Source organism: Cydia splendana, chromosome 1 (assembly GCF_910591565.1).
Source record: "Cydia splendana chromosome 1, ilCydSple1.2, whole genome shotgun sequence".
Classification (NCBI taxonomy): domain Eukaryota; kingdom Metazoa; phylum Arthropoda; class Insecta; order Lepidoptera; family Tortricidae; genus Cydia; species Cydia splendana.
The window spans coordinates 17542026-17567958 of record NC_085960.1 but is presented as its reverse complement, the minus strand read 5'-3'; the positions used below and the strand labels follow the sequence as shown (position 1 = coordinate 17567958).

General features: G+C 37.6%; 2 protein-coding genes across 3 annotated transcripts in view; one reads left to right on the top strand and one right to left on the bottom strand.

Moving 5' to 3' along the window:
* The window catches only part of LOC134794643 (dynein axonemal heavy chain 2), a 158543-nt gene extending 139691 nt beyond the window's left edge, over positions 1-18852 (top strand). For both annotated transcript variants that reach the window (XM_063766448.1, XM_063766447.1), the window contains exons 80-82: positions 941-1056; positions 10328-10461; positions 18689-18852. In XM_063766448.1, coding sequence (XP_063622518.1) covers positions 941-1056; positions 10328-10461; positions 18689-18828 — 390 coding nt within the window. In that variant the 3' untranslated portion in view covers positions 18829-18852. The remainder of the gene's footprint in view (positions 1-940; positions 1057-10327; positions 10462-18688) is intronic.
* Positions 18853-19682: 830 nt separating this feature from the next.
* The window catches only part of LOC134795256 (uncharacterized), a 41485-nt gene continuing 35234 nt past the window's right edge, over positions 19683-25933 (bottom strand). Inside the window, exon 6 of the mRNA XM_063767064.1 lies at positions 19683-22977. Coding sequence (XP_063623134.1) covers positions 22692-22977 — 286 coding nt within the window. The 3' untranslated portion in view covers positions 19683-22691. The remainder of the gene's footprint in view (positions 22978-25933) is intronic.

The window sequence follows — 25933 nt, the reverse complement described above, 5'->3', positions numbered from 1 at the left end:
ATTTAGATACATGTAAATTTTGAGTGAAAATCACCGAACGCCGGTTTTACTTTTAATTTTTCATTTTTTCTAGTTACGACAGCCAACATGGCAATGATAGTTCCATTCAGCCAAATAATTAAAAAAGTTTGTTGTTGAAATATCGTATTATTTAGCATTTTATTTAAATAATAACAAATAGATATCTACTTTATATCGTGTAATAATATTTTTTGGACGTAATAAATGTTTAGTGGCGAAATAACATTTTTTTTGCACCTTTCGAACTCTTTGGTGCCCACGTATAGATTTCGGTCAATGAGGTTGTCTATGTTGCTCTAAGAAATATGTTATGGATTGATGACGTCACTGTTTAGAACGTTTCTGATTGCCGTTTCAGTAAAAATGGCCGATTGGAGAATTTTGCACTTTTATTTTATTGAATATATTAATAATCCTTCAGTTTATACTGAGATTGGGCCATTTTTTAGAATCATATTAACATATATGTTTCGTTGAAACCATTATTTCCATGATTCTTTGTTACTTGCAACAGGCCTATTGTGGCCCAACTGGCTGCCGGCGCTGATTGCGCTCACTGGCATTCTCAAGATCTTGAAAAGTATGATGGTTCAAGACCTCACATTGGGCCGAATACCAATAAGGATATCATGATTCATTGGTGGTTTGAGACGGTTCATTGAAACCTATGGTTACTCCGTAATATACAAATTATGTGTTCTAGACAAGCTAAGGGGCTAGAATAAACGTGCCAAATTTCATGTGTAGGTAGGTTTCAAGTTGTGAAGGGGTCAAAAGTGGCTTGAAATGGTTCGTGTAATATTACCTACACACGGTTTCTGCGTCGCCAGTTCCTTTTTCTTTGACCTTTACCGCGTGTCTATATTGATAGTTGTTTATTGTTGTTGAGTCCCTCTCTCAAACGGCCCTTACCTTACAGACAACTGCGCGTGGAGAAAGTTGGCCTATAGATACGCTGTGTTGGGAGTTCACGGTGATGCCTATGGATGAGTCCGCATTCGTGCGTCCGCCGCGGGATGGCGGTGTCTACATCAGGTTAGTTTGTTAACCTAAGTCACTTTAGTTGCAGACAAAGGATCATGCCAAATTTGGCCTACGATCCGATAAGCATGCTATATATACGATAAATTTAATCATATTTCTTACAATCTCATACATATATTAGATTCCAACGGACACTTCTTAGTAAAGAAAATAAGTTAAAGAGTAATTAAACCAAATCAACACATTTCATAAATGGACGTCCAGAGCCAAACAAAAAAGTATGGTAGCAAAATACTTTTCTACGATATTCCTGTTGATGCTAATAACGCTCACTTCAAAGAAAAACATTCATACCACTAACGACATACTGTTTTAAGCACTAAGTATCAAAATTGCAAAAAGAACTGCGATACAGTAAAAACTTTTTATTCCAATTACTTTAATTGTAACATACCCAAATGACTTACGTCAAAAGTCATGGTCTAATAAAACATGGTCTTCTCTTCCCAGAGTGACACGGGCCTACGTCACAATAACATTGCCACTTTATTTCAACATAACATGTTATATGGGTACATTATACCTATGGTTAATAAGTTAAAATATTTCTTTATAATTTTATAATTTTCATTTATATGTATTTTATCTTAAATTTTACAATAACACGTCATTTTTAATTATTCGTTAGCAATATCTTCCGATTCACGAAAGTAATTTCAGACGTTCGGGTAATTCTGTTTACATTACTGGCAACACAGGATAGCGCTGTCACATTTGACAATTCGGATCTAGATAACTTCATGCCCTGACCGTCATCCTTGTCGAACGCGTGTTAATTGTTATTTCCTTCTCGCTCAGTGTCAGCAGTCGCAGTGTTTTCCAAACTTTTCACGTCGTAAGCTTGGTAATTAATGTGTAACTGTGAATTAGTTTTTCAAACGTTTGTCTTGTATATATAAATAAAGCTTAATTTAATACATTAGATTTGTTGTATTTTACTATGTTTCTACATGAATAACTTATTATTAATGCCGTTAAAATAATTTTCACCGTTGGTTAAAATTCTCCCACATTATTAAGTTTGAGAACCTGTAAACAGCATGATGACGTAGGCCCGTGTCAGTTAGGTCATACGCGAATCTCGGAATAGAGTACCAGGCGGAGTATATTATTATACCATGGTCAAAAGTGAATAACGAACGAATATGGAACGAATAGAGTCGCTATGGATTGTGTTTTCATATTAATTATTACATATTTATTTGATAGTATTTTATGAAATCTAGAAGAGCACCAATTTACATCTAGCTTTCACCGGCTTTCCCCACTGAAGTCGTTTTTTACTTCTTTAAAATTGTTTTTTTTTTAATAAAACCTTATTTAATATTAGGTCATTACCTATGAAATTGGCGTTTTGTTCGGAGAATTTCAACGAAACACGAATTTCCATACAATTAATTTTGCGGATATTTTTTTGATGGCTAATTCAAACCAAACAAAATTTTTCCAGTAATTTTTGACACCTTTAAGGTATGTTTTCAATATCTCCATTTCTTGAAAATTGGTACCATTAGAAAAATATAAGTAATTTTAATACTCGAACCGACAGCACATGAAAAGACCTATTTTCAAGGCTTAATTCTGAACACTTAACAATAAAAAATAACAATTAATTGTATGTAAAATCGTTGTTTATTGAGTGCACTGTAGTTTTATTGTAATTGTGTATGTACTTTTGTAAAAAAAAAAAAACTAGGATCAGACTTATATCTATGAACAAAAACGCCAATTTCATAGGTAAGGACCTAATATCAGGGTATGAATAACACGAAAATAGGTTAAAACTTAAAAATACATTAAAATAAAGGGAAAAATATATATCTAACTTTTTTTATAAATTACCTAGGTAAATGATAAACCTACAAAATAGGAATTCTAACTTATTTGAAATATATTAAGTTTATTATTAAGTGCCTTTTAGGCAAACATTTCCCATATAACCATTCCAGTCGCAGAATCACAAAGTGGTAACTAAATGTCAGATGTGTCGTAACAGAGTCCACACAATGTGTCTAGAATTGTTTCGAAACAAAGTGTCGTCGCCGTGTCTACACTTTTCCGTAACAAGGTGTCGACACATTTGTGTGCACTTTGCGTGCGGTTTGCGACTAAATCTGACAGCAAATTTGTGACAGCAAATGTCAATATAAAATACCTCTTGAAAACCAAGGTTTGTCAAACTACTATTAGTGTCTCGTGTGCTCGTAATTCTAGTAAGTCATCATGGGCAATGCAAATGATAATAATCGACCGAAACCATATAAACACCCAACACCCGTCAACCTTTTACAGAAAAGTTTTTAAAGAAATTCAATAAGCTACTTAGGTCAGGCAACGAATGCTCTAAAAGTTGTAGAGGGAAATGCTCGGAACACAATTTTTGACTCCGTAACTCGGTTTGACAAGTTAGGAGGTGAACATATCAAAAGTCCCCGGCCATAGCCCTTGAGCGGGGGGGAGAGAGGGGGCTTTGAAGGTCCCATTTTCCCGTTTTTCGATTATATCTCGGAAACTATGCATCTCAGCGACATGGCCACTTATACAAAATGAAAGTTAATTTAATTTGTTACAAGTTTATTCAGTCAATTTTTTCGATATGTTGAATAGTTTTTGAGATATCCGCTCTTGAAAGTTTATTTAGGGCTCTCAATTTTATCTTGATATATCTATATCAGTGAAGGTGCTAGGCCGTGTTTGGTATCGTTTTCGTATAAATCTGGGGTGCTGAATCCATTTAAGATATCACATTGACACCATTCCACAAAATAAAAATAAATCTTTTTAGGGTTCCGTACCTCAAAAGGAAAAAAAACGGAACCCTTATAGGATCACTCGTGCGTCTGTATGTATGTCCGTCTGAATACACAAAATAGTTCTTTACCTATAGACGACAGGAAAACCTATTAGAAATGTGCAGTCAAGCGCGAGTCGGACTTAATGTACGGAACCCTTAATACGCGAGTCCGACTCGCACTTGGCCGGTTTTTTGAAATTCTTCTTGACGCTTAACCGCTGAACCGATTTCGTTGAAATTTGGTATAGAAATAGTTTGCGTCCCGGAACAGGACATAGGATAGATCTTATAACCAAAATCATCTTTTGAAGGTGTGAAAAGTGGCGTGGAAATTTGTACGGGAAATCAATAACCGCTGAACCGATTTATATGAAATTTGGGATGGTCTACATCTTTGATTTAGTTAAAAATGATGAAAAAACATGACTTCAAACCTAAACTTAAACAGTACTAACTTCAAGAAGTCAATTCTGAATTCCCCCCTACACCTCATTTCACACCTTTAAAGGATGATTTTTGAGATAACTTATTATATCCTGTCTCGGGACTCAAAATATATGTGTACCAAATTTAAATTAAAACTGTTCAGCAGTTTAAGCGTGAAGAGGAGTTTAAAAGAAAGTATTTTAATAAGTTTATATGTTTTTACTTCGGAATGGTGTCAATGTGATACCTTAACTAAATTTGGTACTGCGAATTTATACGAAAACGATACCAAACATGGCCTCGTAGCTTTACTGTTGTAGAAGTCAAAATAAAATTGAGAGCCCTAAATTCTTATTACTTGGCCAAACTTGTGTAGAAGGAAAAGGTAAAATAAAAGTCTTCGGCAGGAATATAATATAAGACACAAATATATTTTTTTTTTTGCGTTACTATTTCATTCATCAAATATAAACATACCTTGATTATACTATTCTAGTGAGATCCTCATAGATAAACAAAAACATTTACTTAAAAAATTACAAGGTCGAAATGTCACGGAACTTGTGAGAGTAATATGTGAAAAATAAAAACTTTTATGACAAAAAAAATCTGGACACAATTTAAGAATCACCCAATTGCGTCGAGGAATCATCTGTATATTTGCTTGTTTCATTACCTCCTCGCTTCTTTTTTGTCCTTTGTATTCTGTAGCAATTTGTTAGATCTGAAAATAAAGATAACTTGCGTCGTCACGGATGTCGAATTATAGGTTTTAGGGAGTGCAGAATTCGAAAACGATGATCATTTTATAATCCAAGATGGCGGCTACGTATTTTGTCATAAAAGTGGAATCCAAAATGGTTATCATTTTCTAAATCTGCGCCCCCCAAAACCTATAAAACGACACCCATGACGACTTTTATGACATAGTGCATGGCCGCCATTTTGGATTTCAAAATGGTCATCATTTTCGAAATCTGCGCCCCCTAAAACCTATAAAACGACACCCATGACGACTTTTATGGCATAGTGCATGGCCGCCATTTTGGATTTCAAAATGGTCATCATTTTCTAAATCGGGGCCCCCTAAAACCTATAAAACGACATCCATGACGACTTTTATGACATAGTGCATGGCCGCCATCTTGGAATCCAAAATGGTCATCATTTTCGAAATCTGCGCCCCCTAAAACCTATAAAACGACACCCATGACGACTTTTATGGCATAGTGCATGGCCGCCATTTTGGATTCCAAAATGGTCATCATTTTCAAAATTGGGGCCCCCTAAAACGTATAAAACGACATCCATGACGACTTTTATGACACAGTGCATGGCCGCCATTTCGGATTCCAAAATGGTCATTATTTTCGAAATCGGCACTCCCTAAAACCTATATATCGACACCCATCTCGACTTTTATGACAAAGTGTTTTGCTACCATCTGCATGCAAGACATTTATATTATTTTTACGTACAAAAATGGCCCCCTATCAACTTTCAATCGAGATTTAATCGATAATTTATTCGATTAATATTCAGATTAATTCAATTTCAATCTATGTTAGGTCGACTAAACTAATCGCGATTAAAATTTGAGAATTAACTTTTTTTATTCCATTAATTAGTCGAATAAACAGTTAATCGATTAATGCCCATCTCTGACCACGGAATTTTTACACTTTGAGAATATCTGAAAACAAATCAACACAAGGAGCCATTTTGCAAATCCAGTAACATACCAGTAACTTTGTTATTACTTTTGACAGCGCGTGTCATGTGTCAACACAGAGTCGACACAAAGTCGAAACATTGCAACTACTTTGTGACTGCAATATTTCTCAGCCTTAAACCATATTTATATGTACATCATAATTAACAAGTTTCGTAGTATGTAAAGCGTTATTTCTGTTATTTAAGTATAGTATACGCATCGAAGTACTAAAAATGCTTCAAATAACATAGTTATGAACACAGGCACTGAGAAGTAAACAATTTCATTTCCGGCTAAACTAAAACAATGTGGTGGCGCGTTGATTATATTACACTTAGTTTATCAAATCACTCGAGCAGTTTAATTCCCCATAATAATTTAAGTCCTATTGTAATATTAATGCAAACAATATATAATTACGTCTTGTAATCCGTTTTAGAGATGGCGTATTAATGTCACTTATTTTTATTTAAGTATTTTTCCATCTGACAGTTTCCATTTGACAGGAACAAAATGAACGAATGAACGAATGATTTTGGCATAAAGTAGTCGCAAACCCGAAACAATGTGTGCACACGGCGACCACACTTTATGTCACTTTGTGTCATGTGTCGACCCTTCCCCATTTCTGGTAACTGTGTCGACACGGCGACGACTCTGCGACTGGAATTGTGACCGAAACAGACGGTGTCGACACAAGATGTGTCAACACCGCGTCGTAACGGCGACTGGAAATGGTTGTATGGGTTGTTTATGAAACATTCTTTTTTGGAATGAGTTACTTATCGAATTCATTATAACAATCCTGTGATTGTTACTGTATTTGTGCTCTCTCTGGAATTGAAGTAAATATGTTTACTTAAGTGATTGGTTTTACATTTAATGCTATATTTTTTTTTACTATAAAACAGCTCTAGTTGTTATAGTCTATTCCGGATCGCATGCTATGTCTTATTCATTTAAGGAAGTTGTATTAAATATATTATTTTATTTAAAAAAAATGTAATAACCTAATACCAACTCATTCGATTTTTGTTCCTTGACAGCCTTTAAACGCCCAATATCATCGATATGTTTACACTATTTACGGCACCTTATTTCCTTGTAATAAGACATAATCATATTTAACAATGGCTCGATACAAGGCAGAATTCTTAACCTCAAAATCGTAGAGAAATTCCGCTTTTATAATGTTCTGTGAAGTGTCCGTGAATTTCTAATAACTATCGGGACTTTCATTTCATGTTTGGAGCCTAACAATATACCAACCATGTTTAGCGAGTGTTGGGCCATACTTGTATGGGAGCGGAACATCATCCTTTAGATAGAATAAGGGCCAGTTGCACCAACCACATTTGACAGACTGATCAACGTCAGCCGGCGCGCCCCGGCGCTTTACTATGAAACTTTCCATACATAAAAATTTTGCGAACTCTTTAACGATACGAACAGTTTGGTGCAACCGACCCTAAGTCAATAATATAGGCGGTATGGTCTGTGTTTTTCATACAGACATACCGTGACACACAATCCGTTAGCTGAAGCCTAGATAAACCAGCCTGCACTGTCTGTCGCACCTTCTGTTCTTTCGAGCGTCTTACCCATTTGCTTTATACCTCCGAGTTGTTCAACAGTCGTATCTACACGAAATGTAGGCGCCGGCAGGATGAAATAGCCAATTGGAATAGCCAAACTCAAAATGTTCTCGAACGGACCACATTCCATGTCGATGGAAGTCTACAACAACTTACCTAGTCATATAGTAGCTGAAGAGAAATACACGACTTTTGTTACATAACTAAAAAAATATTTAATATCTAAAGCTTTTTACACTCTCGAAGAATATATGAACGACGGATCGGAAAATATGTATTAGTTTTAAGTGTAAATTGTATTTTTTCCCTAGGTTAAGTTATATTTCAAAATTTGTCACGCCCTACTTTATAATGTTATCTATACATCTATACATATAATAAAGCTGAAGACGGTCGAAAGTCTGTACATGGAAGATATTTGAAAAAAAGTTGACTGGGGATACTTAGAATCGATAACAGAACACGTTCCAAAAGTTTTTAGATGTTTTGTCTATTTGTCTGTTTATCTGTTTATCTGTTTGTCTGTTTATTTGAACGCGCATCACGTGAAAACGGCTGAACGGATTTTGATGAAAACTTTACTAATCTGTCGAGAAAATCCCCGGCCAGGTTATAGGCTATAAAAATTCAACATTTAAAAGGGGGGGTAGCCACAACACTCGATTGACTTAAGTTTGCCCCTGAATCTTATGGTGCTACTTAGGAAGGAGGGGCAAACTTTTTTCAAATATGTGCTACCTTTATTGAGTACCCTGGTAAACTAACAGATGGCGCTGAATTTAGTACGTTGTGACATGAATAAGCTACCGAGGAAAGATTTTGCCAAATTAACTCTAAGTTTAGAACAGGGGGTACGGATATCAACAAAAATAATTAAATAATTATGTTGATTTAATAAATTAATAATACAACAAAATTAAACGACAGTAAATTAATTGCCCCTCATTGCACAGTCTATTGGGGAACTGAGTAAACATTAATTAATAAAGAAAACTAAAAATGAGTTTACATAGTTACATAGTGGTAAAATAAACACACATAATTATCAACACGCGTATAATTGCATAATTATTTAAAATTATTAATTTTCTCCATCATGAATTATACCTAATCGTAATTATATCGCACCCATATCAAATCCATATTCATACAAGGTACTTTGAAAAAAAAACATTGACCTCTGTCATTTGCAGTGCCAGATTAACCCTTTTAGGCAAAATAAGCACTTGCTTAGGGCACCACGTCTAGGGGGCACCAAAACCGTAGGCAAAAAAAAGCGCAGGCTGCATCAGCATCAGCATTGTCGTGGAGTAGGTACCTGGTACCTACATGAAACTTTTATACGTGTACAAGTATACCCATCTAATAACGTCCCATCCCTTCTCTGCATGAAATCCTGGATTCGCGCCTGGTTGGGACTAAAGGTAAAAACTGCGTTTTTTATATCGAAAAATTTTCGCGCTCGCTTCGCTCGCTTTTACTAAACACTATAAGATATGATAAAAGTGACATTCGGGTGGCGACTGCAGCAGAATTACCTACTCTGTTGTAACGTTACTGCTGCAGCACTGTCAATTTTCGTGATAAAATGATATGACTGATTTCCATACTAAAAGTAAAAATGTACAACTGTCTATCAAATTGCGTTTTAATATCGAAAAATTTTCACGTTCGCTTCGCTCGCGTTTTCAATTACTTTCTAAAGTATGGCGACTGCAGCAGCATTACTCTGTTGCAACGTTACTGCTGCAACACTGTCAATTTTCGTGATAAAATGATGTGACTGATTTCCATACTAAAAGTAAAAATGTACAACTGTCTATCAAATTGCGTTTTTAAATCGAAAAATTTTCGCGCTCGCTTCGCTCGCGTTTTCAAACACTTTCTAAGGTATGGCGACTGCAGCAGCATTACGCTGTTGCAACGTTACTGCTGCAGCACTGTCAATTTTCGTGATAAAATGATGTGACTAATTTCCATTCACAGCTGTAATGCGGCAATGAACGTCACTCAACTAACCAAAAAAAATCAATGTAATCTCGATGAGCCTAGGGAGAGGGGGCACCATGGTCTAGAAATGCTTAGGGCATCAAAACGGCACTGGTCGTTTGCGGAGTCAAACGATTTGGGACTCGCATTTAATACGCATTACCATGCTTTCCAGAAAAAAATCCAAATTTTCGCGAAAGTCTCGCAACGCATTGAGGTTACAAGGGGCCGTGGTCTGCCTCAGGAGTCTGAAGAAGACCACGGTGAGTGGCGCTTTAGCCAGGCAGGCCGCTTCGCTTTCGCTCGCGCGCGTATACCTTACTGTATCGTCCGATATACATCTACTACTCTGTCGTTTAACTGTGCGTTTATATCACGTGTAAAATTTGAATAAGGGCGAAAAAAACTATTGATTTTGGAGTGTAGTTTTATTTAGTGGTACCTAATTGTAAAATATTTTATCTGGACTGCAGTCCTCTAGCATATCCATCTGTCAACTTTACTTCAAGTTCCGCCTCCAGGGGAGAGGGAGAGAAATTAGGATTAGTAATTAGCCGCTTACTGACACAGACCGAATTCCACGCGGGCGGAGCCGCGGGCACAGCTAGTTATTATAATATGTAAACTGCACCTTGTAATACCATGGTTGGCATTCAATAAATGAAATGAAATATAAAAACAGTTTTTATCAAAATAAACAAAGGGTTCTCAAATTAAAAAAAGTATTTTCTATAAATTATGCAGAGGGCTGTACTTGGAAGGTGCTTCATGGTTCCGCAAGGATGGGTATCTGCAGGAGCCGCTTCCTATGCAGCTGGTGTTCCCCTTGACGCCCATCCACTTCAAGCCGATCCGCGCCACAGGCCGCAGGCTCCGAAGTAAGCATTCATAGTTCGCATATTTCTTATTACCGATTCTTTCTTAGTTAAACACTTTTACAACGTGTCAAAAATATTCACACAGTGTCCCATTATTACGATATTCCATCATACTGAACTGTAGGGGAGAAGGGGGCAGCTATCACTGGAGGCAGCTTAGAACAAATGCGTTTTAAAATGTATTTTTGATGCGATAATGATACAAATCCATATTTTGGGCTTGCAACATCGACCCACACAACTGTCACCTGATATATTTGAAGTTTGACAGAACATGAACGAACCAGTAGCTTATTTTGTTTTCGATGCTACCCGTTAGCGGTATTTGTGCAGATTTGTAAGGTTTCTCAGGCTGTATTTGAAGGAAGTGGTTAGTGAAACTTAATTTATTAGATAGAACAATCTATTATGTTTAGTGACGAAGGATGAATAATCAAAATTTGCGATGTTTCTACAAAATAACGACGTTTATTTTTTTAAGTAAGTGTTGGGGTAGTTATGAAAAATAAATAGGAGGCAGTTTTGATTAGCAGTCTGTTCAAAACTACCCCGGCCATAAGAAATGTTCATAACTGCCCCATGGTCTAATAAAACATGGTCTTCTATTCCCAGAGTGACACAGGCCTACGTCACAATAACATGGCCGCTATATATAGCGCTATCGCATATTATCATATAGCGCTGTCGCATGATGACGTAGGCTTGTGTCAGTTAGGTGACCTAGAAAAGACGGGAATAGAGTACCAGGCGGAGTATATTATTATACCATGAACTGCCCCGATATTGACTGGCATTTGGTATGTAAATTGAAACCGTAATAATATTTTAGTTATTTTAGTAAATACTAATAATGCATTTACCTAAATTCCATGAACTAAGTGGTTCAGTACTTATTACGTTTAGTCATGTTTAATATAATATTATTTATTTGTTAACAGGTAAAAATGGTAAGGAATTATAAAAATAAAGAGAATCACAGAGAACCAAAATATAATAAATACTCATATAATCCGCTGTTAAAACATTATTGGGGTAGTTTTGAGAAATGATATGTGCAAAACTGCCTCAAGGGGGTAGCTTTAGTAAGATTTCAATACTTTTCAAAGGTACCCCCACTGAGGCACCTATGAACACTCCAAAAAACATGAATGTTCAAAACTACCCCATCTCTGTTGTAACTGCAAATTATACGTGTAAACTCATGGTATAATAATATACTCCGCCTGGTACTCCATTCCCGTCTTTTCTAGGTCACCTAACTGACACGGGCCTACGTCATCATGCGACAGCGCTATATGATAATATGCGATAGCGCTATATATAGCGGCCATGTTGTTGTGACGTAGGCCCGTGTCACTCTGGGAATGGAAGACCATGTTTTATTAGACTATGTGTAAACTGTTAACACGATTATTTCTAGTGACAAACTGGGCCAAGTACAGATAAAAAAAACGCGTAGGGTAATTACTTGTTATCTCTTAGTACAAAAAGCAAGATGCCTTATTTGTAAAACGGGTAGATACTTTTAGGTTTATTATCTTTAATTTTATGAAAGGAATAAACATTATCTTCGATATTTCCAGAGTATTGGCGATTATTGCGGAGCTCTAAGTTTTGGGACAACTATCCCCTATATGGGATAGTTGCCTAATCCATGTAAATTACATTTAGGATAGATGCCGCGGCGAGAAAGAGGATATTTATCCCGCAAAAACTTTGATCGCACCTAGCCGTCCCATGCAATTGCACAGAGATATGCAACACGGTCAACTTAGTTGTAGTTGCAGAGTCTGTCGATAGATAAATAAAATAACATTTATTTCATTCGCGAAACTAGAGTAATTGCAATCAATGCAACTATACCCCTGGGGCATCTATCCCACTTTTACCCTATATCTCGATATTATTGCCGTTACAGCCCATTTTTCAAATCTGCCCCATGTAAGTTCAAAGCTACCCACTCTTGGGGCAGTATCGAACATTATTTCTTGAGTTGCAAAAATCTAATTTGTACTATTATCTTTAGCATTAAGTATATATGTGCAAATACAGTAATTACATTGGTTAATAATTTAGGTTATTGTATAGAGGCTTAAAACTGGTTTCAATAAGTAATATTTTGAACTATGACAATTAATGTAAAAAGTGTACCAGGCTGCCCCCCTCTCCCCTATATAATTAAAAAAACCGGATAAGTGCGAGTCGCACTCGCCCACCGAGGGTTCCGTACTTTTTAGTATTTGTTGTTATAGCGGCAACATAAATACATCATCTGTGAAAATTTAAACTGTCTAGCTATCACGGCTCATGTCATGAGATAGGTACAGCCTGGTGACAGACAGGCGGACGGACGGACAGACGGACAGTAGAGTCTTAGTAATAGGGTCGCGTTATTACCCTTTGGGTACGGAACCCTAAAAATGATATTTCTATTGATGACCGAGTTATAGGTACTGCGGGTTATCCTCTTAATATAAGTCGCTGCTAAGTTTTTACGAGTTACAGTACTTACAATAAGAAGGACCAGTCGCATTCTTATTTCGCAACAAGGTACTATTTAAACTAGAGCTCCCGATACACGTGTTACACGCTGACACGGGTACCCGTGTTCTTAAGCCCGGCGGGCGAATAAATTATTCGCGAATAAACCATTCGTTTAGAATTTCGAATAAGAAATGAATATTCGAATAAATTACATGAAGGATTTTTGTAATACACACTCAGATGGCAAATCTGAATAGGTATGCAACTGCAGCGTATTTTAGAGCCAAGGAAAATTTTGGGAAAGGCCCCAACTGACCGTCGCCATCCATGGTGGGGACAAATGGGAATTGTTTATATGCAGCGTCTATTCCCATTTGTTCCCGGCCGGGACAAGTGAGAATACATCCGATATTTGTGTAAAATATTATTATGTAGTATGTTCCCCGCGGAGATAAATGGGAATTCACCCATTATTGGTAATTATTAGTAATATGGGAATACACCAATAATGGGTGCATTATTGGTGTATTCCCATTTGTCTCCAATTCACGTGACCTACGCCATGCACGAGGCGGGGACAAATGGGAATGTTTATATGAATTTTGGTGTTCCCATTTGTCCCCGATATTGGCGTTGCCATTTGTCCCCACCTCAAAAGATTTCTATGCAGCGTCTTTCCCCATAAGTTTCTCGCGGGAACAAATGGGAATACACTCTTTATTGGTGTATTCCTATTTGTTCCTGCCCTACGTGACCGCCGCCATACGTGAGGCGGAGACAAATGGGTACGATTTATATGCAGCACCTATTCCATCAGTTCCCGACGTAGACAAATGGGAATACATCCGAAAATTGTGTTCCCAATTATCCCCACCCCAATAAGGTGGGGAAAAATGGAAAATATTTTTATGCAGGGTCTTCACATATGTTCCCCGCGGAGACAAATGGGAATTCGACCATTATTGGTAATGACGGGTGCATTATTTGTGTATTCCCATTTGTCCCCGATTCACGTGACCTACACCATACATGAGGCGGGCACAAATGTGCATGTTGTATATGAGTTTTGGTGTTCCCATTTGTCCCCGATATTGGTGTTCCCATTTGTCCCCGAGGCGGAGACAAATGGGTACGATTTATATGCAGCACCTATTCCATCAGTTCCCAACGTAGACTAATGGGAATACATCCGAAAATTGTGTTCCCAATTATCCCCACCCCAATAAGGTGGGGAAAAATGGAAAATATTTTTATGCAGGGTCTTCACATATGTTCCCCGCGGAGACAAATGGGAATTCACCCATTATTGGTAATGATGGGTGCATTATTGGTGTATTCCCATTTGTCCCCGATTCACGTGACCTACGCCATACATGAGGCGGGGACAAATGGGAATGTTTTATATGAGTTTTGGTGTTCCGATTTGTCCCCGATATTGGTGTTCCCATTTGGTGCCGATACAAAAGATTTCTATGCAGCGTCTTTTCCCAAATGTCTCTCGCGGCGTGGACAAATAGGAATTCTTCCGAAAATGGTGTGTTCCCATTTGTCCCCACACCAATAAGGAGGGTACAGATGGGAAATATTTATATGCAAATCCTATCACTTCTGTACCCGGCGGGGACAAATGGGAATACATCCGAAAATGGTATGTTCCCTTTTGTCCTTACAAAAATAAGGTGGGAACAAATGGGAAATATTTATATGCGGCTTCTTTTCCTATATGTTCCCCCCGGGGACAAATGGGCATACACCCATTATTGGTTATAATGGGTGCATTATTGATGTAATCCCATTTGTCCCCTATCCACGTGACCTACGCCATACATGAGGGACAAATGGAAATGTTTTATATGCAGCGCCTATTCCCATCGGGGTAGACGTGCGCGCCGGTCGAAAAAAATCGGGCGGCGGCGCGCCACGAAAAAATCCACGGCGGCGGCGTAACGCCGGCGGCGTGGGATTTTTCAACTTTTCAATATTAAGGGGTTGTGCACAAATCACGCGAGCTGTTTTCGGCTAATTTTTGACCCCCCCTACCCCTTGGTGATATTTGGTGAGGTTTTTGGCTACCCCCCGTCCCCCACATAGCTTCACGTGTATTTTTTTTGAAGTTTTTCTATCCGACTGATTAAGGCCACGCGCTTCAAAATTTCGTAAAATAGACTCGCTATTTTGTAGTGCGGAGTGAAGATTTATGTTTAACGAAACCGAGAAAAAGAAATCTACCTACTCATGTGGTAGGTATTTTTTGCTTAGTTTCGTTCACTGTAGAAAAATACACGTGAGGTCTCCTTATCTATCTGTCGTGATTTTTTCGTGACCCCCACCCCTCCTATCGAACCTCGCGTTATTTGTGCACAAGCCCTAAGACGTATAATGAAAAGCCACGCTTAACCCTTAAATCGTCAAGGAAAAAAAATCTCAAAAAAACTGTGTTAGTATAATTTTTTTGATGTTATTATCTTATTATGTGGTCGTTTATTGTAGAAAAATCATGAAAAAATCTATTTATAATAGTTTCGAAAAAAACATAGGTATGTCAAATATGTTGGACGTTGCCAGGTTCGGTGTAAATAAAAAGATACGCCGCATAATGAAAAGACGTCCCGTATTTTGGACGTTGCCGAGTATACAATACATACAGCACTTTATGTGCATAAGGTTTGTTTTTTGTCAAATTCATGTTTTTTTTAATAAATATAGAATAATTGCATTTTTTAATTACAAATACACTTACTGATAATGTCAACTTATATTATGAATTAAAGTAAAACCTATTATTTTTATATTTTTCCAAAAACTGAGCAATGGTTTTTACAATAATGCAGGCAAATTTATCAATATTTTCGGAAGAAATTTCTCAAATGAAATTGGGTCTATCTCTTGATGTTTTGATGAACGCACAGGAAAAAAATCCGTATATATATTGTTTTATCTATTTGGTTCATTACGTTGTAATACGACAAGTAATGACTTTTTAAAACGTTTTGAAACACCTAACATCCCTCTGTTTGATTTATTTACCATAAAACTACCAGAAAATTTGATAATTTTACTCTTCGCATACTTGGCAATGTCCAATATACTGGACTTAGCAAAAGTGCCGTGTAATCGACAACGGTTAAAACACTGGACATTATACTTTATAAATGTGTTTTACCCGTTTTACCCATACATACAACACATTTTTATGTAAATCATACTGCCACATAAGAAATAGTTAGTATGGTGTTGGTGCGACATAAAATAGTAGAAATTAAATTATATAACCAAAAATTTTCCGTACTAAATTATTGCCATGTTTAAGTTAGTATTCTACGTCAAAAATGTGAGAGTTAGTTACGTCGGAAGTCACGCCCGCAATAATTTTCAACTATTTCTTATCGGACTATAACCTATTACATATTTTCACGCTGCATAATACTGTCTTATAAAAAAATATTCGGCGCGAATTTTAAACTACCGGCGGCGGCGGCGGCGCGCTGACTCTCTATGGCGGCGGCGCGCCGCGGCGGCGCGCACTTCGGGGAACAATAAGAATACACCCGTTAATGGTGTGTTCCTATTTGTTGCTGCTTCAATGAAGTGGGGACAAATGGGAAAGATTGTTTGTCTTTTCCCACATGTTCCCGAAGGGGACAAACGGGAATACCCCCATTATTGGTGTATTTCCAGTTGTTCTCGCCCCACGTGACCGCCAATACATGAGGCGTATTCCCAGTTTCCACACCTCAAATCAACCAACCAGATAAACCGATAGAAAACATTTTCTTTTTACTATTGGGATATAAAACAGCTAAATAGTTATTTTGTAAGCTAACTATTCGACAATATTATTCGCAAATAATTTATTCGTGGGCTATTTTATTCGCCGAATAAATTATTCGCGAATGAATTGAACACGAATGATCATTCGAAAAAATTATTCGTCATTCGCGAATGATTTGGTAATTCTCATTCGTAATTCGTCATTTAAATGAATTTTGCTTACTAAATTTGAAATAAGATTTGAATATGTTATATTTTCCTTTAACAAAATCGCATTTTGCTTACTGTTAGCAAAGTACCCTTGTTCGAGCTGCTGAGGTGAAAAATAAATTAAATTGGTACAACACATATCAATCACATTGAACATCCATATATACATTACTACAATCTCCGCTACACGCCAAGGACGGGTTAGGCCCGCGTGTATTTAAGGTCCGTTTCGCCGTGTACACGGGTACACGGGTACCCGGATACACGGATCTTAATTACACGTGTGCACGACTACACGTGTAGAACGGGTCAGAAAACCGTGTACGTGTAGTTCGGAAACGGGTACCGAACACGTGTACACGAAACCCGGACACGACCGCGAGCCCTAATTTAAACCTACTATTTAGAGGTTGTTAACCTGCATAATGAAAACGACTCTAGTGATAGACAGCTAACGATGTATTAAAAATATATTAAGAACGGGTCACTCACGTATTTTAAGTCGCAAAACGCTCGACATGTTTGTGTTGTCTTGCGTTTACGGTGACGGACCGGCGCAGAATACTAAACGCAAGCTCCTGATGACACTCCTCGGTACGGAGTGAAACATGTCGAGCGTTTTTCGACTTAAAATACGTGAGTGACCCGTTCTTAATATATTTAATATGTCTGTGTTTCACGGAAGTTTTGTTATTAAAATAGCTAACGATGTGTAACATTTTGCCTAGTACCGTTGAATTAGCGTATCGCCGGTCAGTTTCCTAATTCGTCAATTTTGCTGATTCAACAGTTTAATGATTAGACTGTTTCTTAATTCGCCAATTTCCTTTTTTGCCAGTTTCACTAAATTGTCAGAGCCCCTATTAAGCCAGTTTCTTGAGTCGCAAACTTCCTTATTCCTCAATTATCTTAAGTTGTCAGTTTTGCTATTTCGTCATTTTCCTAATCCGTTACTTTCCTTGTTCATCTGATAGTTTAGTTTGTCAGTTTTCCCATCTCGTCATGTTTATGATTTGCTACTTTTTTGGGGTTCCGTAGTAAACTAGGAACCCAGCTGTTTTTAAGGCGATCTTAAGGCGATACAAGACATATTTTTGTACTCAGCTAAAAGTCACGAAATGTAAGTTTAATATTTTTAAACCACATTGCCGTATTCTTTTTAAAAAAACATAGTCATGTCTTATTTTACACTAAAACTGATGGAATAATAAATAAATATTAAATATTATAGGACAATCTTTACACAAATCAACCTAGTCCCACGGTAAGCTCAATAAGGCTTGTGTTGAGATTATCTGGTGATACAATGCACTACGGTACGCGGGACACAATAATCCCAAGGTATATTTGATACACCGAAACACGACTATAAGACTGGCAACTAGTGAAACTGGCGAATATAGAAACCGATTATCTAGGGGAAATTACCATTTGACCAAACTGACGAATAATTAAATTAGCACATAAGGAAACTAGCAACGAAACTGAAGCCTAGCAAAACTGGCGAAAGAGTAAACTGAAGGTTTAGGAAAATGACCCACTAGCGAAATTGTCAACCTAGTGAAAATGACCAGAAGGTAAACTGTTGAATCAGCAAAATTGACGAATTAGGAAACTGACCGGCGATACGCTAATTCGTACCGTTATACCTACCTAATATCAAAGACATATCTATTCTCTTTGCTAATAGTCTACAGCGCAGCGTTGTTAGTCGATTAGGTTTCTTCCTATGTTAGTTGCCTAATATACAGTATGTTTGCAGACCGGTACATCTGCCCGTGCTACTACTACCCGAAGCGCATGGGCGCGTTCGTGGTGGCTGTGGACTTGCCCTCCGGCAAGGAGAATGCCGAGTTCTGGGTGAAGCGCGGCACCGCTATGCTTTGTACGCTTGCCACTTAGCAATACAAGTACGATGTTTTAATACTGCCTTGTTTTATTTTTAGTATGTATGTATGTATGTATGTGTATACTTTATTGTACATAGAAATAAAAACACGAGAAACACAGTTAGAGTGAATTAAATACAACAAAGGCGAACTTATCCCTGTATGGGATCTCTTCCAGTTAACCTTTGAGGAAATGAGTAGGACAGAAGTAACGATATGAATGACAAACAATTAAAAGCATAAGTGTACAATCACTAAAATTAATAAAATGCAAGTTTTGAATACACATTAATACACTAATATTTAGTAATGGATACTTGGAGGTTTAAACGGCCAAGCCACATGTTTTGACTAAAGTGCCGAGTTTGTGAAGTAGGGCTTGTAGAGTTAGAAGCTTGGGTCTACAAGAGATCTGATTACTTTTTGACAGTGCGAGCCTCATGGTTTCGTCTTGGCAACATTTTAAATGAAAATGTTTTTGGTGGTTACCATTGACCAGACCATCCAGCAAGACGCAAACCGACAACTGCAGTTACAATGTGAAGAGGGACTGCATAGTAAAATAGACTAACTGACGAGGTTTATTTCAATTTTAATTAAAATCCGTTGAAACAAAACAAGTAAACTATAGTTTTATTAAAAAATATATTTACAACCTAAGAGTAAACTTACATTTATTCACAAGAATACATTAGATATACCTAACGATCCTTAAACAACCATAAGACAATATTATGCATATTTCACATTTATTAAAATTGAATAAATAAAACTGTACTTAAATATTAATACAAAAATAAAATAAAGTACTTAAGTCGCAATCAAGTCTAGGGACCTAGCCAAGATGCCAATCGTTTGACGATTTCTACGACAACGAAACTATTGGCATCTTGGCTAGGCACCCTGGTAGCAAATGAAATAATGTTGTATCATAGCCACATCATTCGATTGCGGGGATACAAATAAGGTAAGTAACGCTTTTAAAAATACCCAGCTTATTTAGTTCACGCTTAAGGCGTTTTTTTACTTTTGTAGCTATTTGTGTTTTTGTTTTAGCAAAAACGCTTCTAAGTTTAGAGTCGGTTTGAAGCAAATAACAGAAAAACGCCTCTTAAAAGTGATAAAAAAAGTAAAAAAGGCGGGATCTAAAAATACTTACTGAATTGGATAGTGTAAATTGTGTTCGACTAAAAATACATGGAACACTGGTATGGTATCTACGCTCGCTATAAAAATTAGTTCTTCTAGTGAAGAAAATGATATTCATACGCCGACGCCTACCGAAACTCAAGAGACAGCACAGGCAGTGGCTAGTAATTTGCTAACAGAGAAATCGCTGACTAGTACTTATAGTTATGCAAATGTTTTCTTATTTCCTCGCAGTAGTCGTGAAAAGCACTATTTAATGCCTCGACCGGAAACGCTAAAGATGGACTCGTATTATTTGAGGGCCTCCACTAACGTGTCGGCCCTCAAACGCACTCGTCCGTCTTTTAGCGGTTTTCCGTCCTCTCCTACAATGTACTATTCTTACAATTTTGAGTACTTAATCCAGTAGCGGCTTACAAAATACACCTATATTTCAAATTTATATGCCCCTTTCAGCACTCTAAATAGTTTATACCCACCAATTTGGGTATAAACGAGTAAATACGGGTATATTGAGTAAATACTGAGTAATTACTCGGTATTTATCCGTGAGTATTTACTCACTACCCATCTCTACCCAGCTAGGTAGGTTTACAGTTTTACACCATTATTATCCTTAAATTAGCAAAAAACGTGGAATACCGTGAGCTGAGTTCAAGCCTCCTCTGAGCTCAAGCCTTAAAACTTTTTTTTACTAGTCAACTGTAATTCTTGAATTAAGATTTCTTATACCAAACTGCAATTGGGTATTTTTAATGTGTGGGCTCCCAACTCAACTATAATATTCATTTCGATACAGTTTAGTCAACTATAATGAAATTGACCAATAACAGCTCGTCGCGATCAAGAGGACGAAACAAAACCATAGCTAAAATTAATTATTTTAGGTTGTATAGTAGAAACAATTGGTTCATAAGTCAGAAACGCGCATGTGACACCCTTAATATAGCAACATCCATAGACTACGGAAACCACTTAGTGTTGCTTGTTAGTCTCCATAGGCTACGGTGGCCAAAATCGAGAAAACAACTGTCTAAAAATTTAATTTAGCGTGGAGCAAGTACCAGGGCCTCATGAGTCATGAGTTACGAGAAGGTGTCGTTGACCAGCCCGCCGTAGGGCGCGGGCGCGGCGGCCGGGTCGCGTACCAGTATGAAGGTATCGCGGCTGTTCGCGAATCTTAGCTGTATACTTTTAGTTTGGTTTGTTTGTATGATTCTACTAGTTAGTTTAAAGTATTATTTTTGTGACTAGTAGAAAAAGTATTGTATACAATTGGCCTGATGACAAATTTTGAAATCCCTTTTAATATTATCGGTACACTTGTATTGGTTCCGAAAAACACAATATTTCAGCTATACTCATAAGATTTAACATAAATAATTGCATTTTATTATAGCTAGTTTAAACCTCGCGCGAAAACGCCTCACACGCCATTTGTGACGTCATAAATTATGGTGGTAGTAGTGATGTACCGACTATTGATTTGGCCGACTAGCCGACTAATCGGCGCTCGAATGGCCGATTAGTCGGCCGACTAGTCGGCTAGTCGGCCAGATCATTAGTTTCGTATAAGTTCAGGTGCAAAACAATAGTTTTGCTCCTTTGGTTGCGCTATTCATCATAATTTAGCTTGGCTAAAAGGTGTTCTCTACAGGTTCAAAGACCTATCACAAGAATCCTCGTTCAATTTCTGTTTTTAGTTCTTTTATTTTGCGATCCTGAGCAGACCGTCATCGTCAGTACAGCTTGTAGGAGGTATTTCCAAGGCTCTATTTCCCGTACGTAGTCGCCAGTTAAGAACCTATCCCCTGTGGTCAGCGCCTTTACGAGCAACGTGCCCTAACTAAGTCTCTAAATTTTGCAATAACATTATTAGTTCCGCATGGTTTCACCATTAAAAAAAAAAACAAAAACTGAATAATAATAAAAAAATTAACTATCGAACTTGCACATGAAATTACACGAGAATCAGTTGAGATAGACCTGGGAAGAGATTTTTGAATTTCGATTGCTTGACTTCGTCACTCGAAAATCGGTGGAAAAACGCGAAATGCTAATTTTTGAAATACGAGCGATAGAAATTTGGAATCGAGTGGTATTGACCACTCGTTTTCAATTCTATTCGTAGAATTTGAATGCCTAGTAGTGGAGATATTATTGAACGAAATACACGAAATCTAGCGGTCGAAATTAAAAAATCGGCCCCCTGTAGAGGAAAACACCATCCCACCAACATATGATAACGATCAAACGGTCAATTATATGAAAAAAAGTTTACGTATGCACCCTGAATAGGTATTTTAGTAAAATAAACATAAAACATAATATATGGTAAATATTGACTGTTGGTTTCTTTTTTTTCTGTTTTTCTTTCACTAATAAAGTGCCGACTAATCGGCCATTTTTGCCGACTAGTCGCCGACTACAGATTTGGGGGATGCTTTCATAATTTATGATTTATGAATCATATTTAAACGGCTGTATCTCCTGGCGTCAATTTAGGTACAGGCTCAAAATTGTTTGATCTAATCACATACAATTACTGGTACTAAGGTATAGGAAAGTCAACGAAAGAACATAAATATACATTAACTATTACTATTACCAATAACTACTTCTGGTTCTAGCTTTGAAATTGTTTGGTTTTAATACAACATTTTAATCCTTACCTATTTACTGGTATTAGACGGACACTTGAAAAAACTCAATAATAATATGAATAACCTAACTTCCCGTCAACGTTCTGTCCAAGTACTTCCCAGGCTTAAACCTGCCCCTCCTAAACCTCTTAAGGGGGCACCTTCCAAAGTTCCTCTCATACGCGCCGTATTCGCAAGTGGGCGGGTTGCAATCGCCAGTGCCCACGCAGACCCGGTCTCGCAAACCAAAGTGCTCGCGTCCGCGGGAGAGTGAAATGCAGTCGCGCCGGCGCTGTAGGTCCTTCCAGTCACACCCGCAAACGCAGCCGGCGTCGGACGCGCGCGCCAGGAATAACGTCGGGCAGGTGCATCTGGAAATATGGGAATCATTAATCTACATTTCGCCCTCAGGTGGAGTCAGGATATTTATTGGTCGGAATTACTCAATCATTTTGATTCAGCTGCAATGACCAGGGCTATAACGGTGGACTTCTGAAAATCGAAAATCTCACGAGAAATCGAAGTATATCTTTGCCATATTGGAGTGACAAAATTGAAAATAGATGAATTCCTAAAATCGGAGTTCATGGTAGATCTACTGTGAACTCGAGGAACTCATCTATTTTGGGGATCCCCAGAGCTCGGAAGTCAGTAAGATTGATAGCATTGCATTTTAATTGCGTCAACAACTTGATATTGAACAGCTACAGGTGCAGAAAACTGTGTTTGATTATTAGGGCGAGCGAAGCGAGCCCTATGACTATTCGACAAACTATGCATTCTTGTGGTACACTTTACGGAAAAACTATCGCACTGTTAGGTTTGAGATTTAACATAGTAATTTAAATTCATGTCTAGATGTGTTATCAAACATAAAAATATCATTTTATAAACATAAAAAATAAATAAAAGGGTCAATAATGTCTATTACTACTAGCGCCATCTGTTGGCCTAATGTTGGTTATTTATTTTCCTAACAGATGGCGTTAGTAGTAACAAGGTTAAAGGTTGTTTCGTTAAAAATGCGCTGGGTTTTTGGCTCAGTATAATTGGGTAATTGACTACTAGTCAAATGAGTTTTTTTTTCGAACTGTCAAAACGATTTGCTACTAAGGAATTTACATGAAACACTAGCATGTGACGTTACAATCAAATTACCTACTCTTTAAAGTTTTATACGGGATTTTAAATAGAAACGTGACTAAAAATAACTGATATCTACGTTTATTAATCTTCTGGTGCTTTATTTCATGCATGGTGTAAAATAATTTATTTTAAATACAGTACCCTATTAGTAATAATAATTAATTATGAGTGAATACGTGACTATTTTTTATTGAATCTATAATCGTTTTTACTACTATGGTGGTTAAAATCACACGTGACTGCTTTCGATATTGCGGCAATAATGCATGCAGTTGGCAGTAATATCGCAGTCGGCAGCAGTATTGCAGCGCGATATTATTATTATATGTTTCAAATGCCAAAATCGATTTCGCTGCCAGGGTTTTTGACATTTGAGGCAATAATGTAGTAGGCAGTAGTATTGCAGTCAGGAGCAGTATTGCAGCGCGCAAATGTCGAAATCGATATCGCTGCCAGGATTTTTGATATTTGCGGTAGTAATGCAGTCGGCAGTAATACTGCAGTTGGCAGCAGTATTGCAGGGCGATAGTACTGCCTTACTGTTTCAAATGCCAAAATCGATGTCGCTGCCAGGGTTTTTGACATTTGCGGTAGTAATACAGTCGGCACACTCGACAGTAGTATTGCAGCGCGCAAATGTCGAAATCGATATCGCTGCCAGGAGTTTTTAATTAATATTATTTACATTTGCAGTAATATAGTCGGCAGTAATATCGCAGTCAGCAGCAGTATTGCAGTGCGATATACTGTCACTGTTTTAAATGTCAAAATGGATGTCGCTTTCCACTCTGGACGACCGGCTAAAGCAAGACAGAGGCAGAGGGCCCTTTTTATCCATATCGGGTGGTAGACTTCTCACTTCCCAGGAGCAGTGGGAATGTTTCTTCCCAACAGCTCTCCATAAACTGCCCTGCGTTGACTGATTGTACTGGTCTATCAGCAGGCGATGGGGTCGTCACATCGCTACGCCCATATTCATGTCTACCCATCAAGAACCTATAGGTGCTTCGGACATTTGTAAGGTGTGCGCGGAGTTTAAGCCAACACGTGTGGCCCTTTTGACATTTTAATGAGATGTAGTACTCGTAGTAGTACTAGTAAAACACTTTATTGTACAAAAAGAAACATAAAACATGAAAAAACACACAAAGTTTTGTAGTACAAAGGCGAATAATGTATCTCTTTCAGGGATCTCTTCCAGTTAACCTTTGAGCAATTGAAGAGAAAGCTCCTCTCTTTCTTTCAGAATGGTAGACATAAAAGCTGTACTAAACGGCATTAAAATATGAGATGTTTTGAATACATCGAGATATATATGGTTCCCTTATAATAGATTACGTAATGTTAAACACTCATGTATTGAAATGTAGGAAACAAGAATATATTCGTACGAGGAATTTAATGTAAGTAGGTACCTATTGATATAATATAATACAAACAGTCTGAAAATGATTTGGGGTATTAATTATATTCAGAAGCCCTTCTTCTTCTTCTCTTGTCGATGGTTTCGTCATCATCTTCCTCGCGTTATCCCGGCATTTTGCCACGGCTCATGGGAGCCTGTGGGGTCCGCTTGGCAACTAATCCCGAGAATTGGCGTAGGCACCCAGAGGGTAAACTAGGCCATATGGGGATTAGGCCGGTTTCCTCACGATGTTTTCCTTCACCGAAAAGCGACTGGTAAATATCAAATGATATTTCGTACATAAGTTCCGAAAAACTCATTGGTACGAGCCGGGGTTCGAACCCGCAACCTCCGGATTGAAAGTCGCACGCTCTTACCGCTAGGCCACCAGCGCTTCGCTTCGTGTCGATGGTTTCGTATTTCATATTAAGCGGGACCAGAAGGTAGCGACGGACAGAAGCCCTTATATCACATCATATCATTTTTAGGGTTCCGTACCTCAAAAGGAAAAAACGGACCCCTTATAGGATCACTTTGTTGTCCGTCCGTCCGTCTGTCTACTAAGACCTTTTATCTCGGGAACGCGTGGATGTATCGAGTTGAAATTAAAGCATAAGGTCCTAAAAGCTGTGAAAAATTGAAACTTCTAAGTTATCGGAAAAAAAGATAATTTTTAAGATGAATCTCTTATTAAACTACCTTTGTAATTATAACTATATAGGTAGAAAAACTCCGCGAGCCCTTACAAAGCTCTGCTTTTTGCTAGTATTTAAACA